Source organism: Anabrus simplex, chromosome 1, assembly GCF_040414725.1.
Source record: "Anabrus simplex isolate iqAnaSimp1 chromosome 1, ASM4041472v1, whole genome shotgun sequence".
Taxonomy (NCBI): domain Eukaryota; kingdom Metazoa; phylum Arthropoda; class Insecta; order Orthoptera; family Tettigoniidae; genus Anabrus; species Anabrus simplex.
The window spans coordinates 601502832-601527678 of NC_090265.1; the positions used below are offsets into that span (position 1 = coordinate 601502832).

General features: G+C 38.2%; 1 protein-coding gene across 1 annotated transcript in view; it reads right to left on the minus strand.

The window, feature by feature from the left end:
- Positions 1-24847, minus strand: part of LOC136857193 (homeotic protein spalt-major) — a 651196-nt gene that overhangs the window by 30704 nt on the left and 595645 nt on the right. Inside the window, exon 4 of the mRNA XM_067135652.2 lies at positions 17546-17682. Within this exon, the coding sequence (XP_066991753.2) occupies positions 17546-17682 (137 nt within the window). The remainder of the gene's footprint in view (positions 1-17545; positions 17683-24847) is intronic.

Here is a 24847-nt window from a genome sequence, read left to right on the forward strand (position 1 = left end):
TGATATTTGTTCGTGGCGTCGATCTGTGCAGATCTTTTGCCACTACTTTCACTGTTTGAGATGAACCTGCGTGTAAGTGGAATTGCGGAAGTGTAGTGTGTTGAATGTGAGGAAAGGAACGTTAAGGACGACACAAACACCCAGTCCCCAGACCAGGGATATTAATCATTTACAATTAAAAACCCCTGACCCGGCCGGAAATCGAACCCGGGGCCGCCGGGTGACAGGCGGACGCGTTGCCCCCTACACCGCGCGGCGGGACAAAACAGATCGTAGTCCGATAATGGGGAAACTGCTGCATTCTCGATTCTGGACCCCACAACATGAATCATGAGAGACCATTACAAGTTACGGTGATCCATTCACAACGCCTTACGGCAAGAACACAGTAGGGAATAAATGATTGAATGGAAGCTACAAATTAGTGATAAGCATTATGAATGGGAAAACTTTTACATTTACGGCAGTATTCCTCAAACTTCCTTTCTTTAAGCACCCCTTTCATAACCGAATGCCATTCCCAATATTGAGCATAAATTTTTAATTAACGGGCGAGTTGGCCGTGCGTGTAGAGGCGCGCGGCTATGAACTTGCATCCGGGAGATAGTGGGTTCGAATCCCACTGTCGGCAGCCCTGAAGATGGTTTTCCATGGTTTCCCATTTTCACACCAGGCAAATGCTGGGGCTGTGCCTTAATTAAGGCCATGGTCGCTTCCTTCCAACTCCTAGGGCTTTCCTATCCCATCGTCGCCATAAGACCTATCTGTGTCGGTGCGACGTAAAGCCCCTAGCAAAAAAAAAAAAAAAAAAAAACTTTTAATGAACGTCATTCTGTGGCAGTATACCGAGCAAGTCGTCGAAGTGGCTGTAGGTTTTCTGTTTTACACGAACTTACAGTAAGTAGTAATATAGGGCGTCCACCTCTGTGGTGTAGTGGTTAGTGTGATTAACTGCCACCCCCCGGAGGCCCGGGTTCGATTCCTGGCTCTGCCACAAAATTTGAAAAATAGTACGAGGGCTGGAACTGGGTCCACTCAGCCTCGGGAGGTCAACTGAGTAGAGTTTGGTTCGATTCCCTCCTCAGCCATCCTCGAAGTGGTTTTCCGTGGTTTCCCACTTCTCCAGGCAAATGCCGGGATGGTACCTAACTTAACGCCACGGCCGCTTCCTTCCCTCTCCCTTGCCTGTCCCTACCAATCTTCCCATCCCTCCACAAGGCCCCTGTTCAGCATAGCAGGTGAGGTCGCCTGGGCGAGGAACTGGTCATTCTCCACCGTTGTATCCCCCGACCCAAAGTCTGAAGCTCCAGGACACTGCCCTTGAGGCGGTAGAGGTGGGATCCCTCGCTGAGTCCGAGGGAAAAACCGACGCTGGAGGTAAGCAGATTAAGAAGAAAAAGAAGTGATATAGGGCTCACAATTCAGTTGGCATTTTTCTGTGACATTACTGATAGTCGAGACTGATAGAACATCTGTGTTATTTTAAACAGATCTGAATTAATCTCAGCTAATTAAATGATTGCCCTTCAGGAGCACCGTTAGAACAAATCTATATCTATATATATAAAATAACTTGTCCTGACTGACTGACTGACTGACTGACTGACTGACTGACTGACTGACTGACTGACTGACTGACTGACTGACTGACTGACTGACTGATTCATCATAGCCGAGCCAAAACTACTGGACATAAAGAAATGAAATTTTGGGCATAGATTCATATTAAGACGTAGGTGCTCGCTAAGAGAGGATTTTTGGATATTCCGTCGGTAAGGGGGTGAAAAGGGGGGTGAAATTTTAAAATGAGTGTATCTATATCTCAAAACTTTGAAACTTAACAGATGTAAAAATTGGTATTTAGAATCTTCTTTAAAAATAAGGAAACACGTATTTTTTTGTTTTCAGAAAATTCCATTAGGAGGGGTGAAAAAGGGTGAAAAAGCGGGTGAATGCCTTTAATCAGGATACGGGTACTTAAATCTCAGAAACTGAAGATATTACAGACCTGAAAATTGGTACTTTTGATCTCCTTTAAAAATAAAGAAACACGTATTTTTTGTTTTTGGAAAATCTTATTAATGAGAGGGTGAAAAGGAGGGTGAATTTTTAAAATGAGTGTACCTATATCTCTAAACTTTTAAAGTTTACAGATGTAAAAATTGGTATTTAGAATCTTCATTAGAAACAAAGAAACACGTATTTTTTTGTTTTCGGAAAATCCCAATAGGAGGGGTGAAAAGGGGTGAAAAATGGATTGAATGCCTTTAATGAAGATACTTATATCTCAGAAACTGAAGATATTACAGACATGAAAATTGGTGTTTGGGATCTCCTTTAAAAATAATGAAACACGTATTTTTTTGCTTTTGGAAAATCCAATTAGTAGGGAAAAGGGGGGAATTTTAAAATGACTGCATCTATATCTCAAAACTTTTAAAGTTTATAGATGTAAAAATTGGTATTTAGAATCTCCTTTAAAAATAAGGAAACACGTATTTTTTTGTTTTCGGAAAATCCCAATAGGAAGGGGGGAAAAGGGTGAAAATTGGTTGAATGCCTTTAATGAGACTACTTATATTTCAGAACCTGAAGGTATTACAGACTTGAAAATTGGTGTTTGGGATCTCCTTTAAAAATAAAGAAACACGTATTTTTTGTTTCTGGAGAATCCAATTAATGGGGGGGGGGTGAAAAGGGGGTGCATTTTTAAAATGAGCGTATCTATATCTCAAAACTTTTAAAGCTTATAGATGTAAAAATTGATATTTAGAATCTCCTTTAAAAATAAAGAAACATGTATTTTTTTGGTTTTCGTAAAATCCCAATAGGAAGGGTGGAAAAGGGTGAAAAAGTGGTTGAATGCCCTTAATGAGGCTACTTATATTTCAGAACTTGATGATATTATAGACCTAAAAATTGGTACTTGGGATCTACTTTAAAAATAAATATAAGGTATTTTTTCGTTTTTGGAAAATCCAATTAATGGCGGTTAAACAGGAGTGGCAAATTGGGGTGAATTTTTTGAAAGACTATATCCACAGAATATCTGAGAAACGTAAAATGTTACAGACGTAAAAAGTGAGTATATGGAATCTCCTGAAAATGTAAAGAAACACAGGTGATTTGTTTTTGGAAACTCCACTTAAAGGGAACTCAAAAGGGGTGAAATTTTAAAATGAGAATTTCTACAGTATATCTCAAAAAATTTAAAATGTTTCAGAAGTGAAAAATGGTATTTTTTATCTCTATTAAAAATAAAGAAACGTGTATTTTTACTTTTCGGAATTACCACTTGGGTGGAGGGGGGGGTAAAAGTAACTGAAAATGGTGTTGAATTCTTTTAATTAGGCTACTAATATCTCAAAAATGAAGATGTTACAGACGTGAAATTTGATATTTGGAATCTGCTTTAAAAGTAAAGAAACACTTATTCTCGGAAAATCCAATGAAGGTGGGGGGGGGGGGGGGTGAAAGAATTGAAAAATGAATTGTATGAGAATACATACATCTAATGAAAACTAAAGTTGTTACAGACGTGAAAATTGGTATTTGGATCTCCTTTAAAAACAAAGAAAAACGCGTTTTGGGGGGAGGGGAACCATCTTGGGGGGTGGGAGTTAAAAGGGGTTGAATTCCTTTCATGAGGACACATACATGAAAAACTGAAGAAGTTAGAGTCGTGATAATTGGTATTTAGAAGATCCTTTACTATTAAAGAAGCAAGTATTTTTTGCCGGAAAATTCACTTTGGGGGGGGGGGGGGAAGAGTGTGAAAGGAAGTTAAAAAAGTGAATTATTTTTATGGGGATACTTACATCTCAAAACTGAAGGTAATAGACGTGAACATTGGTGTTTGGATTCTCCTTTAAACATAAAGAAACACGCCTTCTTTTAATTTTTTTTTTTTGGGGGGGGGAAGGGTTAAATAACCTTAACGGCGGTGGGTTGTAAAAGGAGGTGAGACCAATTGATTTTACTGTTCATAATGTACTTATAAGGAACCTCCGCTGCTCAGGCGGCAGCGCGCCGGCCTCTCACAGCTGGGTTCCGTGGTTCAAATCCCGGTCACTCCATGTGACATTCGTGCTGGACAAAACGGAGGCGGGACAGTTTTTTCTCCGGATGCTCCGGTTTTCCCTGTCATCATTCATTCCAGCAACACTGTCCAATATTTCATTTCATTTGTCATTCATCGATCATTGCCCCAGAGGAGTGCTTCGGCAGCTGGCACAATTCCTATTGTCGCCGCTAGATGGGGCTTTATTCATTCCATTCTTGACCCTGTCGAATGACTGGAAACAGGCTGTGGATTTTCGATGTACTTATTCTGATCATAAACCTCTTAGATTATAGTAGATTCTCCTGGCAGATAAATAACAATTTAAACACATTTGAAATAAACGATAGGAATGAGATTGACCGTCAAATTGTTCACCTCTATAATAAGGTCAATAATGCACGGAAGTATGCCATTCGTATCGCCAGAAATCCCGCACACTTGCCTACGCGCAACAATGGTGCTGGTGACATTGTCAACAATGACAACAATGACAATGGCAGCAGATGTAATTTACCGCCAAGTAGCGGTCTCGCATCTTGCTGTGGGGTCCAATTATTATTATTATTATTATTATTATTATTATTATTATTATTATTATTATTATGTACTGTACTGTCGTCAAATGTGCAGACTGCGCTGGAAACGGGTTCTGGACGGGGTAATGACTAAGAATGCAGTCCGACCGCGGTTCAGTACCGCCAAGGCACCCAAGACGACACCACGCCGGATCTCCTGAAGGATTTGATCCATATTAAAAATGCTTATAGGAAAAGATGGCAAAGATTTAGGGATCCAACTGACCGGGTGGAATATCTGGACCTAGCCCGAGAAGTACGAAATCGATTGCTTGAAAGAAAGATTGAAAAATGGGAGGAAACTTGCAGTAATCTATTAGAAAACGAGTCAGATCGCGAATTTTGGCGGATTCTCACAGAAAACGAGTCAGATGGCGATTTTCGGCGGAATATATATCTAAAACAATAAGCATTCAATTATACATTTCAGTATAATACCGTAGCGAAGCACGGGTATCTTGCTAGTATATATATATATATATATATATATATAAAATAACTTGTCCTGACTGACTGACTGACTGACTGATTCATCATCGCCGAGCCAAAACTACTGGACGTAAAGAAATGAAATTTTGGGGATACATTCATATTAACATGTAGGTGCTCGCTAATGGAGAATTTTTGAATATTCCGTCGCTAAGGGGATGAAAAGAGGGTTGAATGTTTAAAGTGAAGATATCTATATCTCAAAAACATAAAAGTTTACAGACGTAAACATTGGCATTTAGAATACCCTTTAAAATTAAGGAAACACGTATTCTTTTGTTTTCGGAAAATCTCAGTAGGGGGGATGAAAAAAAGGGGAAAAGGGGTTGAACACCTATTACGAGGAGATTTATATCTCAAAAACGGAAGACGTTACAGACATGAACATTGGTATTTGGCATCTCCTTTGAAAATAAAGAAACACGTATTTTTGTGTTTTTGGATAATCCTATGAATAGGGGGTGAACAGGAGTAACAAACGGGGTGAAATGTTAAAAAAAAACTATATCTGCAAATTATCTCAGACACGTAACATATTACAGATTTGAAAACCGGTATTTGGAAATTCCTGTAAAATTAAAGAAACAAATATTTTTCGGAATATCCACTTAAGGGGAACTGAAAAAGGGGGTGAATTTTGAAAAGTAGCCTATCTACAGTATATCTCAAAAACGTAACATGTTGCAGACGTGAATATTGGTATTTGGAATGTCCTTTAAAATAAGGAAACACGTATTCTTTGGTTTTCGATAAAAACCCTTAACGCGGGATGGGGGGGGGGGGGTGAAAGAATTGAAAAATTAGTTGAAGTATTTGTATGAGAATGTATGTATATATACCAAAAAATCTAAGGATGTTACAAACGTGGAAACTGGTATTTGGAATCTCCTTTAAAAATAAAGGAACACGCATTGGGGGAGGGGAGGGGTGAATCAACTTGGTAGGGGGGGGGGGGCAATGAAAACGGAGATGAATTCCTTTTACGAGGATACATATATCTCAAAAACTGAAGATATTACAGGCGTGATAATTGGTATTTGGAAGCTCTTTTAAAGAAACTAGTACTGTTTGTTTTTGGAAAATTCACTTGAGTGGGGAGTGTGAAAGGAAGTAAGAAATTGAATTCTTTTTCTGGAGAAAGTTATACCTCAATACTGAAGGTTACAGACGTGGAAATTGGTATTTGTAATCTCCTTTAAAAATAAAACACCCATGTTTTTGGGTGGGGGGAAACCAACTTAACGGCGGAGGTGGAGTGAGAAAAGAGTTGAATTATTTTCATGAAGATACTTATATCTCAAAATTTGTATTTGGAATTTTCTTCAAAGTAAAAAAACACGTCATCTTTTGTCTTTGGAAAATTCACTTGAGGGGGTGAATTAATTAAAAAATTATTTGAATACTTTGTATGAGGATACTTATATCTCAAAAACTAAAGATTTTACAGACGTGAAAATTAGTATTTGAAATCTCCTTTAAAAATAAAGAAATACGCATTGGGGGGTTGGGGGAGGAGAAACCAACTTTGGAGCGGGGGCGGTGAAAAATGAGTTTAATTCCTTTTTTATGAGGATACCTATATCTCAAAGCTGAAGATGTTACAGCCGTGATAATGGGCATTTGGAAGCTCCTTTATAAATGAAGGAACACGCACATTTGTGGAGGGGTGAATCAACTTAACGGGTAGGAACGGGTGTGGAAAATGAGTTGAATTACGTTTATGACGATACTTATATCTCATAAACTGAAGATGTTACAGACGTGAAAATTAGTATTTGGAATCTCCTTTAAAAATAAAGGAACGCACATTTTTTTCTTTCTGAAAATTGACGAATGGGTGTGGGGTTGAAAATAAGTAAGTAAGGAGTTGAAATATGTTTATGAGGATACTTTATCTTAGAAACTGAAGCTGTTAAAGACGTGAAAATTGTTATTTTGAATTTCCTTTCAAAATAAAGAAAGCTTTTTTTCTTTGGTTTTCGGAAAGACCACTTAAGGCGGGAGAGGAGTGGAAAGAAGTCAAGAAGAAGAAGAAGCAGTTGAATTAATCTTATCAGTATACATTTATCTCAAAAACTGACGGTGTTACAGATGTACAGACATGAACACTGGTTTTTGGAATCTCTTTTAAAAATAATGAAACACGTATTTTTTTTTTTTTTTTTTTTTGTATTTGAAAAATCCAGTTAAGGGGCTGAAAAGAATTGGAAAAGGGGTGATTTTTTTAAAATGAGTACAGGTATATCTACATTACATGTCAGAAACCTATGTTAGAGACAAGAAGCTTGGAATTTGGAAGGTCCTTTAAAAATGCAGGAACATGTACATTTTTGTTTTCGGTGAAGGCACAACCGGGGGAAGAAGTGAAAAATAGTTGAATTACTTTTTATGAGGATACTTATATCTTAAAAAATGAAGATGTAACAGACGTGAAAACTGGTATTTTGAATCTCCTTTAAAAATAAAGAAACATGTAGCGGTAATTTTGTTTTCGGAAAATACACTAAGATGGGGGTGGGGTTGGGGGAAGCACTGATCAAGGGCTTGAATTCTTTTTATGGGGATACTTACGTATATCTCATAAAATGAAGATGTTACAAATGTGGAAATAGGTATTTGGAATCCCCTTTAAATATAAAGAAACATGTATTTATTTTTTCGACTTTAGAGAAGACTGTTTCTCACATGTACAGTTCTATGTCGCATGGTCGTCTTAGCCTCAAAAGGTAATTCCACAAACATGGTTTACAAAGATTTTCTGGGGTAAATGAAACTCAGTTTTTGGGTGAGTTTTTATAATTTAGGAATTTTCAGATACTATCTTAGTACAGTGCCGAGGGACGATTACTTTGATCAAATTACGAAAACCACGCGAGCGAAGCTAGTCTTACATATGTATGCTTCTTGCAATAACTCCAGTGATTTCTAACATATCCCGCTAATGTGTTACTAAGGCCTTACTACACCTGTCAGAGATCTATAAGGTTTCAGTACGTAACAGGAAGTTATACAGTATATCTGTCAGCAGAGGAAATTTTCCGTAGTGACACTTCATTTATGATAAAATCTATAAAAAAATATCGTACGATAGATAATAATATAATAATGTTATTTCTTTACGTCCCACTAACTACTTTTACGGTTTTCGGAGACGCCGAAGTGCCGGAATGTAGTCCCGAAGGCGTTCTTTTACGTGCCAGTAAATCTACCGACACGAGGCTGACGTATTTGAGCACCTTCAAATACCACCAGACTGAGCCAGGATCGAATCTGCCAAGTTGGGGTCAGAAGGCCAGCGCCTCAACCGTCTGAGCCACTCAGTCCGGCGTACGATAGATATAATATTTATAGTTGCTTAACACAATGCCATGTCACCTTGAGGTTGCTATCAAGTCTGACAGTGCAGTGAGATCTTCCAAGTGCTACGGTAGGTTGCATTCAACCAGACAGGTAGCACGTATCAGCCTCGTTCGTTGTCGATACTGGCGGTTTCGGTATTGCCATTATCGGAACTCTCGCCCGTGATAACGCTCGATACTGCGGAGCAACTTGCCCTGCTGTACTGACCAACCGTCTGTTCACCTTCCGACAAAATGAGGAAGTCCGTGCCGCAGGGGTGAGGGAGACTGAGAATGACATAAAAGAACTAGGACTGACAGACTTACCTAACAGACAAACTGTGACACAGATCCTGAAGAAAGTCCGTGGTTATCAGCGGGAAAAAACACGTTGAAGAGGAGGGGGAGAAAATGGACAATACTGGGCAAAGATCAAAGGCCAACTATTGAACAAGCATGATTTCAAGTAAGCCTATTCTAAAAAAGAATAAACGAATTATGGTTACTTTTTATGAAGTGTTAAAAAAGGTATTACTGATTATTACTCTATAAATGCTAATTGTTGAAATTCACGTATAATATAAAAGCACCAAAATATTAAATAGGGGCCGATGACCTTAGAAGTTAGGCCCCTTTAAACAACAAGCATCATCAAGCAATATTAAATATGGCACTCGGAAGGCATATTTTAAAAATGTAAATAATCAATTTTAATAAATATATTATCGAGCCACTAGAAGATATTTTTTTAAAAATGTATCACATTTGTAAACATTTTTAATAATTGCAGTGAATGAAATTGCTACCTTCATTTTTATACACATGTTAAAAATCTTTGCCTCGCGCTACATGCACGTGTCAGAACGTGCATCGCCCGCTAGGACGCTATGACGCTATGACTTCACCTTTCCACTTAACCTGTTGAGTTGTAAAAGGTAAATTCAGACTTTTTTATTCTGTTAAATCTATCTGAAAGTCCTACAGTATTTTTGTTTCTGGAGGCACCAACCACCCCTACCACATCCCCAACAAATCCTAACCCCCTCCCCGAAAGAAATTCCTGGCTACGACCTTGAATCCAATAATTACCGGCCTGCGAAAAAAAATTCCCTCCGGCGAAAAGTTGAAGAGGTGATTTACTCTAATTTAGGTGTGCTGATTTCAAATATGTAAACCGTTTTTGCCTATTATCTACAGGGGTTTTTTTTTGTTTTTTGCTATTTGAAATCCAAGTTTGACATATTGTAATTTCGATAGAAAACGCCATAATAGAGAATATATGTAATTTTAATGGGACATGATCAAATTGCAACGAATATACAAAAAAGTAACATGTTCATTGCTAGAATGTATGAATCTCGCTACAAGAACACTACTGTTTGCTGCACTTTGATGTAAATGAACGCTGTGTTGATTTGCGTTTGTGTTTCTCAGTAGTGTTACCTCGCACTAGACACCAACAGTAATCTGACATCATGGTAGTGGCGACGCGTGACGTTTTGAAAAGTGTTACCACACTTCTGAGAGTATATCGTCGCTCGCACCGCAGCATTTTTATGAGCAGTACAGATGTCATTTCATAAAAGTGAAAGACTTGATCATTGATATTGATTGATATTACTTTTGTATAAGATAACATAATTTGAAAATGATGAAATGGCACATAATATATTGAACACCTAAAGTATAAAATTAATTTCTAACGGAGCTTCAAGGCTTACCTCGGTACTACCTATTTGTACTTCAGCTCGATACGACGGCTTGTTGTGGCATCAGAAATATCTATCACAGTATCGTAAAAATTAAGCCTCTTCATTATGTCACTCAGAAATTTCTTCTCAAGCGCAATCAAAAGTGCAGAGAGCCTGTACTGTACTTGTGAATTTCTTTGGAAGGTGTTTATCCTTTTTAAGGCCGAGAAGCTTCTTTCAGCGGAAGCGCTAGTTGCCGGGAGGGTGAGAATGAGGTCAGTCTATTTCGTTGCTTCTGGATATGCCTTTTTAAGACCACTGGTGTGCAAATATTGGTAGGGGTCATATGCATTATTTTTCACAAGGTCCGGCTTGTGTAGAGGACAGACAGTTCACTTTTAAGTTTCATGCAGTCAAAATTTCGTCCATAGGTCTTCACTAATGACTGATAGGCACTGTTCAGGAACTCCTTCGCGGAATTGTTAACCCGGTCAATATCAATTAACTGAAGGAACTCCAGCTTGTTAATATCAGAAAATCTATCTGATAGTTGCACGGATATGATGTCAATTATTTCCAAATACAATCGGAAATATAATCTTTCCTTAGTTTCTATAAAATCAAATCTCTGGCGCTTTTGAGGGTAATCTTGCCTCCCTTCATTGTCTTGCAACTTTGACCACATAGTTTCAAAATTATTTCTGGTTGTCTGCAAAAACGCTTTAAATTGTTGGATCTCTTTGGAGCAGAAGGCAGTATCACATATGAGGCGTATAGTTTCAAACATGACCAAGTCCGTTGAGCAGTTTTTTAGGAGAAGCAAAAAACTTGTTTAGGATATTAATTCATATATATTCAGACACATTATTCTTTACGTTGCTTAACAGAGGCTTCTAATTCATTACCATACGATTTTTACAGTCTGAATATATTACATGAATTGAAAAATGTATTTAAAATTTGGACTTGACCATGTTTGAAACTAACTATGGGATTTGGCCAATTTTGAAACTTACCTAAGAGGACTTGGCCATCTTTGAAAGTTAGATTAGAAAATTTGGCCTAATATGCATTATTTCTGCTTCGCCGTCTTTTGGGTATGCTTATGCGACAGTACCTTAGAATAAAAGCATCTTGTTTAGCTTTAACGGGGTGTGCATAGTATGCACAATGAAAGTCTTTTATATCTTTCATTTTCAGTAGCCTACACTTTTTTGTTCCTCTGTGATTACAGGTTGGGTACTGTGGTGAAGACGTCGCGAAATACGTAAGGAAAAATGAAATTTAGATTAGACCTATTTTCCAACTGTGTTCATCTTGACTTTATTTGGAACAAAGATGATTAAAAATGATATAAGATTTAGTTAAAAATCTTTAAGGATTATTATTTTAAACATTATATTTGTGTAAAATTACCCAACATTGTAACCAATGTGGAGCCTAATTAACATTTAAGTAGTGCATATTTTGCAATTATGTGGATTCATTTAGTTACTTCAATGTATATTCTTCACATTATACCTATTCAATACCATCGTACCTTCGAAACACATCGCCGAGCCTTGATTGAATCACCACTAACAACGCGTTGTTGATTGTACTCATCTCAGCTGTTTTTCGCTCGTGCGCTTACAGGTGGAAGGATCACGTTGCCGCTTTCTGGAATGGCGTTTATTTATTTCCTCCATATTATTGCACAGCAAATATGAATACTATTAAAAACGACCAATTAATTACGTATATTTATTATTTATGAAATGTTTATAAAAATACACGCAAACAAAACCACAACATGTGACTCGAACAAACTTCAATCAACCATTTTACCGGAAGGCACCACGTGACTGGATAGCGCAGAGTTATTGGCTCGTGCGGGTTAACAGGGACTTGGCCGACTTTGACATGAAACGTCATTTTTTGCTGTAATTTTAAATGTGATCTGGCCGAATTTGAAACCCACTTTCGTTCTCGTTGTATTCATCTTGTAAAGAGGAATCCATAGAATTCGAAACATCAGAACGCGCAAAAGATGGACTTGGTCGTGTTTGAAACTATACGCCTCATATTTTCTTCCGAAGGATCTGATACGGAACATCAGATTGAGGAAGTACTTCAGCAAATAAATTTAATAGGAAATAGAAATCAAAGTCTTGCAGGGTAACATAGTAATCCTTAGCTTGAATTCTCGTTCCACCGTCCCATTCGTCTGCGTTATCTTTAATTTCTCTGAAGAGTTCAAGGAATCTGTATAGAGAGAGGACACAACTTCAACGAGCCTACCAGCATATATCCATCGGGTAGGCGCTACTGTTGGTAATCGTCTCTGTGTTACTTTGTTAAGAGCAGCGCCCCTTTTAGGGGATGATGAAAAAAAACCTGCTAACCCGGACAAGGTCTGAAAAAATGCTTTGCATTCCTTGATGTGGTTAACAGATTGCTGTAATACAGTACTAAGTTGAGCCTATGACCGTAGCAGTGAGCAAATATAGTCTGGTCGTATTTATCCCTGACTAACTTTTGCAACCCACTGTGCTGTCCTGCCATCACTGCTGCGCCATCAAATGTTTCTGCTACTAACTTTCCACCACACTGAAATTCTCGTAACACTCCAAAGAGATGTTTAGAGCAAGAAAGAGCAGAACGGTCACCGCTTACATCACTGAATCTCAAAAATCTCTTTAGAATGTCGCCTTCGGGACTAACGTATCTAAATACAGTCGAGAGTTGTGCTCTGTTAGGAACGTCTGTACTTTCATCCAAAATAACGGAAATAAAGTTTGCTTTCTTAACCTCGTCTTTAATTTCGCTGGTCATAAAAGTAGCTGTGGCTTCAATAATATCATTTTGTATAACAGATGAAAGTCCTGAGGAAACTGTGCATGTTTCTAAGTGGTGCCGAAATACGTCATCTTTCTTAGCAATTAATGCTAGTAACTCTCTGTAATTACTTCTGTTATCGGATTCTTCAGTTTCTTGATGACCCCTGGAAGGTAATCCTTGCTTTGAAAGAAAACACACAGTATCTATTAAAGTGCTGACAATATACCTGTAATTTTTACTAGCTTATTATGCTCGTCAATTTTCTTTCTGTAAGCTGTACTCAAACAGAACTCTATTCTGGACCTTCCGAACTGAATCACATCGGCAACAGCGTTGATGTGTGCTCGAGACACCTCATGTAGTCTCTTTAAAACTCTGAAACTATCTAAATTGTCCACACCGTCTTTATTCCAAGCATTATTTTCCGAGGAAAATAGAATAAATGGCCAACAGTACAGTTTATTCATTTTTGCACAACCACATAACCAGTCCATATTTACGTACCACGAGTCATGAAAATATCGTATTGTTTTCGATTCCTTGAATAAATTTTTAAGAGAAGGCGTGGGTCTACCTTTTTCAATTATGTTTTTCTTTTCTTAAAAAGTTCTCTACGAAAATGGCGTGTTCATTAAGCTTTCTATTATACATGAACTTTCTGGGCCCGCCAACTCACGTATTTTTGAGGTGGAAGCGACAGCGCTCATTTTAATGTTTAATACGTTGTGCAGTCCTATAGGCTATCCTTACCTAACATTAATATAAATTCACACTTTAACAAGAGAAGTCACATCGCATTATAATAGAAAACAATAACACAATAATATAACAATGCACTCTTGAGCGCGGCGGAGCGAACGGACGGAACAGCTCAGCACCGATGTTATAAGCTTTTGTTTCCACTTTCCACTGTGGTAACACGAGCGGAGAACGTAGTAGGATACATCCCAGTGTCGAGGGGAAAGGGTCCTTGCTTGGCGCAGGCGCAGTAATACTCGCCTAGCTGTTAGAAGGGATTCAACGCGTAACCACTGCATGGAGTGGTAACAGCCTCTCGCTCAGCTTTGACGGTGGCAGACTGCTGCAATAGAGTTCTCGCGACACGTCCAGGCGAAGAAACAAAAACAAAAACAATTTTTTTTTTTTTTTTTTTTGCTATTTGTTTTTCGTCGCCCCGACACAGGTAGGTCTTTGGCGACGATGGGATAGGAAAGGCCTAGGAAGTGGAAGGAAGCGGCCGTGGTCTTAATTAAGGTACAGACCCGGCATTTGCCTGGTGTGAAAATGGGAAACCGCGGAAAACCATCTTCAGGGCTGCCGACAGTGGGGCTCCAACCCACTATCTCCCGATTACTGGATACTGGCCGCACTTAAGCGACTCCAGCTATCGAGCTCGGTTTAAATATTAATATGAAATAACATTCGATTTTTATATTTTCAAACTTTTACCAGTGGGACGCTTCGTCACTGCATCACGGAGACGTCACATCGCCCCTGATACCTTCGTTCCATTTCTTTTAGATCCTGATGGAACCGCTCGCCATGTACCTCGCTGAATGCTCCTAAATTTGCGGGGAAATAAACTAGATAACTGTGCAGGAAATGTAATTTTAAGCTCATGCGGTAACCCAATTTCTGGAAATTGTAAAGCATGGTTTCCACAATCTGTTGGTAGTTCAAATCTTTAACATTACCCAGGAATTTGCTACAAACATCCTTGAATGATTCCCATGCCTGAAGCTGTGTTTCGTTCATCGTCGTACTGAATGTCGGATCCTTCGTAAGCTTCCGAATTTGGGGCCCACCTTCCTTCATTTTGGCATCCGACAGTCCTGGAAATTTCTGACAGAGGTGCCGAAAGCAGGGACTGCCTCTGTCCAAACTCTTCAAGTACTGCTTCATAATTCCCAATTTAATAAGTAAAGGGGGCAATAACACACTTTGAGGATCAATTCATGGACGATTTACAATGTTTCTTTCTCCAGACACGAACTGTTTCCTGTTGGGCCACTCAGACACTAACCAGTGACGATCCCTGTCCCGAGAGTTCCACTCACACAGAAAACACGGGAACTTTCTATATCATCCTTGCTGCCCTAATATGATACCGCACACTTTTAAATCACAGCACAGTAACCATCTGTGTTCATTGTATAGCTGGGGACAAATCATGACGACCTCGCCTCACACCACTACTTTCCAGCGGCAGCTCGGTGTCTATTAGCGACTTACAGGATTTACTACCTGTACTGTAGCCAGAGTTGCCAAATCGGCTACAGCACTCGACACGAAGAAAGGGTAAATACTACAGCGAGTGAGGAAGAAAGTGGTTTGGCAGCCTCTCCACAAGAAACAAGGATCACTTAGAAGTTAACTCAGCATGGTGCAGGGTGTGATTGACAGCTGGCTCGAGCTCGCTTCTAGGAACTGAGGCCGTCATGTTTTGTCCCCAACTATAGTTCAGTTCTGCAGCATCATAGATAAATTGTGAGAGTTTTCACGAAGAGATGTTGAATGGGCGACTGGCACTGAAGCAAGTTTATTTCCATTGTGCAGAAGAACACCCTTTTACTGGTATCAATAAATAGACGCCAGTCCTTTGCCTGGTAAATAGTTCCAAGACGACAAATCAAGCGAGGGATATCACAGCAAAACACAAGTTCGTCTTCGTGAACAAAAAACTGCTGGAATTCTTCCTCCCGATTTTTGTAACAATATGAATTTGTCCCAGGAAGTAAAAGAATTCTCTCTTTTAATCCTGATCCTAAAATATCACTCTTTTCTTTAGTGAGGCCTACGTCACGCACCAGATCATTTAAGCCACACTGATTATAAAGACGTGGAGTTTTATCCGCAACATCCGGTACAAAGGTATTAACATCACCATCCTGCGTACTTGAAGATGACGAAGACACACTCTCTGGTAACTATATTGGTGGATTGATTTGAGACAGGAATATCGGGTCCATGTGGTACGGGGGTTATGGCAGATGGAAGGCAGGGATACACAATGTGCTTTTTGTTTTTCGTATTGAACCCGGACACTTTACATACACAAAAATAACATTCGTCAAAATGATTTCTTTGTTCCTGCCAAGCCATTGGGATTCCGAATGGCACTGACGGCAACAACCCATTGTACCAATGCCGCAAGTTTTCTACACACGTTTTACACACAATATTGGGTACGAAATTCTTGTCCTGATCACCTAACTTCATGTTAAAATATGCCAAGTTCAGGCTTTTTATAAATGGCGTAATATTTCGCTTCTGGCCTTTACTTGTATACTGGCCACATATATAACAGAAAGAGTTGGGATTGTTCACACATTTTCTCCTCCGAACATCACTGCCACTTGCCATTTTAACACAAACTCACTTATTCACTCAATCGACTTCAAGTGCACGTTGTAACTTGTAGACAAAGGCGTGACACACGTTCTCAGATTCTCCTCTCAGACTACCGAGAAACGCGATCTTGGCGTTTTGAAGTAGTCTGGCATTGCGCATGCGCGAACTGCAACTGTACTAATGGTTCTTCCGGTGTTTCTGTATGATTCACAGCAGGCAGTGGTATGATTACCTACTCCCCTCCAGAGCACATACAATATTTTTTCTCAGACATGTCCATACGTGCATTCCAATACAACCAATCCAAACCTCATTTACAACAACGAAACTCCATTAGCATAAACATGAGACGGACTTGTGACACATCTGTACGTGATACGAAACAACTGATATTATTGTTTATATAAGGACACTAAATGTAACGTATATCACATACAATTACTTTTGCCGTAAAATCGTCGCAGGCCGGTGTAATTTGCATATTTCCGTCAGCAAAGAGATGACTGTGAAAGAGGCTCCCTAGAGTCTGTAAATGGTAAAGTGACAAATTTAACTGCATTGTGCGGTAAATTTATTTTCTACAAATATTTAATATATTTAGATAAAGAAAAGGCATAAGATCAGATTCGATTATGGAGGTCATGCACCTGAACTTACCCGCAACAAACAAGCGATCAAAACAAAACCAAGGCGCCGAATCATGTGAAAGTTTTCTTCTTTTGTAAGAAACTAATCAACGTTTCCTCCAGTATACCAGATGATATCTTTCTGGGCTGACCATATGTAGGCCTACCCCGGCCCTTCTGTCGTTTTAATAAATAAAAAGTCAATTTATCCCGTTTTTAATAAAATCTATATGCCTACTTCAGTATTGATCAATCATAAAATGTTATTCATAGCCTATAATTCTGGACGTCACAGGTAAATGCAAAAACAACGACATCAAAATCGTCGAATAATGGTAAGCTCCATTTGTTTATGCTACAGAACTTATTTTTGCTATAACTTTTCATGAATACAAATAGTACATAATTATCTGTTTTTCTTCCCTTCCCACTGCCCTGTTTTTGTCTCGGTCTTGTAGATTAACGTTGTAACTAACAACGAAAATATAAGCTGTCAAAGCAGGATAAGTAGTGAATATTAACTTGTCAACAAAGATGTTTAAAATCGTTTATAGTAACATGCAACATGCTGGGGTGAGCTTTTGTTACATACCTTGGTGGAGAAGCCTCGATCGCACACGGTGCACTTAAAGGGCCGCTCCTTGGTGTGGCTACGATAGTGGATCTCCAGTGCCGAGTTGCATGCGAACGTCTTGAAACACAAGCCACAGGTGGTGTTGCCTGATCGCACTGCAACGAGAGCGATATGGTTGTCACTTCAAGGACTCAAATACATATACAGACATAGGATAAACGATCCTTCAAAAAGCAAAGACTATTCATATAACCTTGGTCATGGTTCGTACAGAAGAAAGACTGCTTAGTATTATTTTATTTCTAATAGCAAGCAAATTCTCTTTACAAAAATAATTTCTCTAAGCTATTTGCACATAACTGGTGAGTTTGGCAATTATCAATCCCAAAGTGTATTGACTTATATATATTCTCTTACATGTTCAGTGCTGATGACACAGCGTCATAGGGGTGATATATAATACACAGTCCCGTACGGTTCATTTTCTCTCATTAAGCCTTAGATCTATCCATTCTTAAAAAAGTGACTAAAAGGATGCTATTGGGAACCAGTGCACAACCCATCGACACAATAAATCAGTTTATTTACAACAGCCAAGTCATCAGGTATAGTGATTTCCATAGATAACTGAGCAGAATGATTACTGTAACATATTCATGGAGCGACAAATGGAGTAAGAAATGTCGGTGTATTTAAAATAATCTGTCTGTAAGCATTTTTTCTGTTTAGTAGGAGATAAATATATTAAAATATATCTTGTCCGCTTCGTGAGAAGAAGTCACGAGTTTTTGAATGTATTAGATTGCCTTCAAATGGGTTCTAATGTCCCTATTTACTTCATACATTTTCATGAAATAGTATCCGATGTCTTCCTTTACTTTCAGTACGAATCCCCGCAGATTACGTTTAGATGTCATCCATAGTATTAATTTCGCGTTATAATATAGAAATTTAATAGACTGTTCGATGACTCTCCTTCTGATAGGAAATCTTGACCAACACAACAAAGACTTGTAAATTTTCTGAGAATACCAATTAGCACACCCGATCCTGAACTTCGTAATATTTAAAACATTTTAAATTTGTTTATGTAATACAGGTACTTTTCTCTTCCTTGTTAGTGATGATTGTTACCTATAATTTCATTCCACTCAAAATTTCAATAGACAAGTTTGCCAGTATGCCTTTCTGTTTTCAGATATAGATAACAAATTGTGCAAAACAAACAGAAGAGGTGCAGATTTAAGATGGGACACATAACATTTATTCTGTCCTAAAGAGGTTGATTTGATTTTTAAATCATAGAACAAAAGTAATTTTGTCCGGGTACTCCGGTTTTCCCTGTCATCTTTCATTCCAGCAACACTCTCCATTATCATTTCATAGCATTTATCTCTCGTTAAGAAATCATCTTGGGAGTGGCGACCCCATTGTAATAACAGCCTAATGTATATATGTTTCACTCATTACATCCCTGACCCGGTCAATGACTGGAAAACAGGTTGTAGGTTTTCATTTTCAGAACAAAAGTAACTGTAAATTTAGTTTTGAGCTTTTATCCTAATAAACGAATTTCAAGCCCTATTGTAACCAGGGATATGTGCTTCTTTTCTTTCTATCAGAGTTTTATTTAAGGTTGTCAGTTCAACATTTGGTCAATGTACTACGAATTTACTAGGAACTCACAACCTGTGAAAATGAAATGAAGGCCACAGTGGCCCAAGTGTACATGATATTGCTCAACTTATGCCCTCTCTTTCATAATCCAACCTCCTTTGGTCAACTCCTGTTCTCTTCCGTCCCGACGGAATGACGTTTGTAGGTCTTACGGAGTTTGTTATTTTCAGCCCTCAGGGAAGGTAAAGACACGTAATGGCAATTAAAATTATTGAGTAGGCCTACAGTATATTACACATTTAGAATAATCCAATATTTCTTCTCTGATTTTCTGAAAACGAACCATAACCAAAGGATGTATTGGAAACTAGCCACCTGATCTGTTACAACGAACTTAATGTGATCCATAATAGTGGATATTAGTGTGCATAACGACCCATTATTGTTATTATTATTATTATTACAGTAAATTTCAAATTGAATGTGAACTTCATATCATTTAATACTCTCACTTCATATCGCTTATTACTAGAATATATAATAATTATAACGCCAGTTCTCTTCTCTGCCTCAACACTAAACGAACGTCTTTGTACAGCTATATATGGCATATATTATTTTCTTTTGTAAGGAGAACTCACTTGCTTATAGAAACCAAGTATTTACACTCAATATCCGCGGCCTTTGAACATCATTCTTGATATCTTAAATGCCACTTCAAGATAAATTTACTAACATACTAAATGAATGAATTCATTAGTTCAACAGCAGTTACACGAGCTTCATCCACATGCTAGTTCATTTCGTGTCTTCAGTCTAGAACATATGAGAGAATACGGTATGTAACTATACACATCCCTGCAGCTCAGTGCAGAAAATATTTCAAAATACAATATTCGTTTGATGAACCAAAAGAAAATTGTTTATTTAAATCCTTACACATTCAGAAATTATCAGGATTACCTTACACTGTAACATCATTCTAATGTAGTTGACCGATTATTACATGTCCCGAAACTATTTACTTTGCAATGGGAAATGTAGATATCAGTACATATTCTGATACTAAGAACAGATCTGGAGATTGGGAATATAATTACAAGGTTATTTTATCGGCATAAACTGAACTTTCAAACTGATAGATAGGAGTAGAGGGCTCGAAGATCTCTGAACTGAGTGGCATTGGGGTATCATGAGGAAAGAGATGGGAAAGGCAGTGCAAGAACGTAGTCGAAAGAGTGAAGGTCAGGACGTAATGATGGTAAGATATTAGCAAAATAAGTTAAAACATGATTATACGAACGGTATTATGAAATGATAGAAAGGAAGATAATTTGATCGTTAATGAGTGAATACAATAAAGCTCCAAGTAAAGAAAAGGAAGAGAACCAAAGCATTTTATTTAACAACGATTTCTAAGTGCTACAGCTACTAAAATATACAAGATATGAGAAATGATAGACAAAAAAAGTGTACGAATGATTGAATACTATAAACATATAGACTATGTACAATATGTATAGCCTAGTTGTATTTTTGGCTTTGTTTCCGTTTTTGTCCTAAAATTCATTTTTATGCCGAATGAGGCATATAAAACTCGAAAAATGTTCGGTTATTTTTGTTTTATTTATTTTGTCGCATACATGGTTGAATATAATTTTATGAAACTAAATATTTAAACTGAGGGAAAGAGGGCTTATAACTTACATTAATATTGTTTTATTATTGTAGGATGAAGTGGTAGGCTAGAATAATATTTAACAATTCTCATATATTCGTGGGGCTGATAATCTCATTGGTCTGTTCCTAAGAACAACAATCACCACCACCGCAATTAAATATCCCCGCTAATATTAGTCCTGTCTACAGATTATGGAGACTAATACCAGACTTCATAATTTCCCATCTTATACAATATTTCGTACGACTGATAACGGAAGTATTTACGATCAAACGATTTTAGAAAATTGTTCTCAGTTGATTTGCCTTATACGAATTTTAGCTGTGTTTATTTATTTCTCCAGATTATAAATATATATTTTAAATGTGTAATGTAGAGAGCACGCTGCGGTACAAGAGATACAAACATCGGACTGAGTGGAAAGATGGTGACGGTGACATGTGGACAATGAGCGCTAGAGTCGAGGAGTCGCTATGTTTAAATCCAACGGTTCTTTTGTTGTTTTTGAGATATACGTCTATCGTTTCATTCCAGTGCTAGTCTGTCCAAATAGCTGTCAAGGTCAGATAATGCAACAGTCAGTAGTATGCACATCCAACATTTTGTGGTAAAATCGGTTGTTGGAGTGTGCGGTAAAATAAATATAATTTGGGACCACGACGTGATTGCACGTTCCGCAAGATGTCGTTCGTTTCACCTACTCGAGATCTATCGATATCTGCAATAGTACTTGTGGGAAGACTTGACTATTGTGAGACATTTGAGAATTTCGTGAAATGTCTCCAGATCTTAATTTAAAGGAGGTTCAAGCCGACCGCAAATGAAAACAAGTAGAAAGAATGAATCGAAGAGAATCTAGCAAGCCCAAAATGTCCAAGACTGAGACTGGGCATAAGAGAGACTAAGACATGTAAGAAACGCGAAACGCCTGAGTGTCGCGATACTCAACCGAGTTGGGTTAACTTCTCTCGTCTGAACTATTGAGATAGATTAAGTCTGGAAATATCCAGATGTAATCGAGTCACTGGAGACTGGGAATACAGTAAACTCTCAATTTAACGGACATAATTTGATAAATTAATACAGATAATGAAAATAATATATATATAAAATAAGAGTTTTGTCTGTACATTGCTCAGAATTTAAAAAGGATGGCATTTATGTATCAGTCGTGTCCACAGTAACAAGGAAATGCACTTTTTTAATTTTCCGCAATTTCTGTCTGTCTGTCTGTCTGTCTGTCTGTCTGTATGTATGTATGTATGTATGTATGTATGTATGTATACGCATCACGAGAAAACGGCTGAATTTAATGAAAATTAGAATGCAAAGTCGGGGAATAACCCGCTACAGTCTAGGTTATAAATAATTGTATTCACGCTGAGTGAAATGGTAGTTTAGGGGAAGGCCTAAAATTTAATTCTCAAACATTTATGTTATTAGTGGTCCTATCTTAATGAAAATCGGTATGTAAAGTCGGGGAACAAGTTCCTATAATCTAGGTCATAAATAATTTTATTCACGCTGAGTGAAATGGTAGTTTAGGGGAAGGCTTAAAATTCAGTTCTCGAATATTTGTGTTATTAGTGGTCCTATCTTAATGAAAATCGGTATGTAAAGTCGGGGAACAAGTTCCTATAATCTAGGCCATAAATAATTTTATTCACGCTGAGTGAAATGGTAGTTTAGGGGAAGGCTTAAAATTCAATTCTCGAATATTTGTGTTATTAGTGGTCCTATCTTAATGAAAATTAAACTAAAGTTATATAGTATTAAATTTCCGATCATTTATGTCTTACACATTGTTACCGTACCGGCTATGATCACAAAGATATTCATGAATTTGGATTTTTGTTACTAAGTACATATCAGCGCCGAGTCACGAGAAAATGGGTAAGCCTAATTTAACGGAAATCGGTATGTTAAGTCGGAGAATAAGGAACTACAGTCTACGCTATTAATAATTTTACAAATAACAGAGTCGAAAAATAAATAAATGTGAAGGCCTACAATATAGAAAGTTCATAACATTGATCAACAATAACATTAAATTGACCATTGTTTGTTGTGATGTGCTTTGTGTATTCTGTTGCCACTCACCTCCGGTAGATAGGGTTACTGCTGTGTACCGAGTATATTTTTTATTTGCTTTATGTCGCACCGGCACAGATAGGTCTTATGACGACGATAGGGTAGGAAAGGGCTAGAAGTGTAAAGGAAGCGGCCTTGGCCTTAATTAAGGTACACTCCCAGCATTTGCCTGGTGTGAAAGTGGGAAACCACGAAATACCATCTTCAGCGCTGCCGACAGTAGTGTTTGAATCCACTATCTCCCGGATGCATGCTCACAGCCGCGCACCCCTAACCATACAGCCAGCTCGCCTGGTCGTACAGAGTGTAACAGCCTGCCTGAATATTGACGAGGAGTAGCTGGGGAGTTAGATAACTTTCTTCTTTAGCATGCCATTCCTCTGGTTCGTAAATTTCTGATACCACTGGTACGTTTTTTCTTCTTTTTTTTTTTTGCTTTACGTCGCACCAACACAGATATGTCTTATAGCGACGATGGGATAGGAAAGGCCTAGGAATGTGAAGGAAGCGGCCGTGTCCTTAATTAAGGTACAGCCCCAGCATTTGCCTGGTGTGAAATGGGAAACCACGGAAAACCATCTTCGGGGCTGGCGACAGTGGGGTTCGAACCCTTCTGGTACGTAACACACTGGTTCATCATAGCATTCGAGCTATTCAATCCATACTCTGAAGCACTGATTGGAATGAGCAGTGTGCATATTTAACGGAATAATGGCAGAGGAGTGTTCACGGCTGTCTGCGGCCTGGTCATTCCAGCTCTGAAACTTTGGACTGTTAGATTGGCACCGTCGTACTGTTCGTTAAAAGTGATAAAATGTGCGGTTTTTCATTTGATCGAGTATTTTATATGATAACATTGCTTTTAATCGCGACATTCCTACTGACGTTTTTGTAATGACCTATGTTGACTTCAGTTAGGAAAACCACAAAGTCAGTTTTTCTGAGAATCCCGTAGTGAAGCACGGGTACATCGGCTAGTTTTTAAAATAATTAAATCTTTCTTCAGTTTATCCTAGTTATTTCTAGGGTCCCTGGAGCCACCCAGGCTCAGTTTGGTTTTGGCCGGGGTTGAATGCCGGATGTTCTTAATGACGCCACGTGGTTTTATAGATGAAAATCTCAAGTAAGAATAATCGTGATTCGAATCTCAGTCAACCGGATGGTAAACCAACAGCTAAGCCACTGAGCTGATCACGCCCCACGTTTTAAAAATTATTGACCGGACCTCTGACTTCAGTGAAACTTTGAATTAGGGGCGTGATAATTCCAATGTGAGCAATAGCTATATATCGATGACGGTGACCCAAGCGACCAAATACTAGGCCAGAAAGAGATTGCTGAAAATGTTCTGCGAGACGATCAGAAAACTGACGGTGGCGAAGAAGATGGTGATGAAGAAGCGGTTTCAGCTTGTCCGAAATTATTGGTGGCTAGAGAACACATCGGTGACATTATCTCGATCACAGGTTTATGAGATCCACTTATTACGAACATTTTTAGCAACTTCGATTAATAATGTTATCAAGAAACAGTATTAAAGCGGGAAGAAAATGAAACTTAATGCTTAATGTTCTCTGTAAAATGGCATGTATATAAAACTCTTCTCATTATTATATTTTATTGTCTATAAAAATTCTCTAAGATTCGAGTTTAACGGACGTTCGATTTTATGGACAATCCTTAACCTCTAATTGTCCATTAAGTCGTGAGTTTACTGTAGTGCAATTTCACAACATTCGCAAGACAATCTAGCCACAAAAAGAAAGTCTGTCAATTTCTAACACCCGCGGGACATATTCTACGCCAAAAAAAAAAAAAAGCCCTGCAGCCGTTACCTCGATACAGCCTCCGCACAGTTTTTTGGCTTATGAGGATTTAAAATTGGATTATTGGACTGCCTTCAATAATTACACCGACTGTGATTATTTATT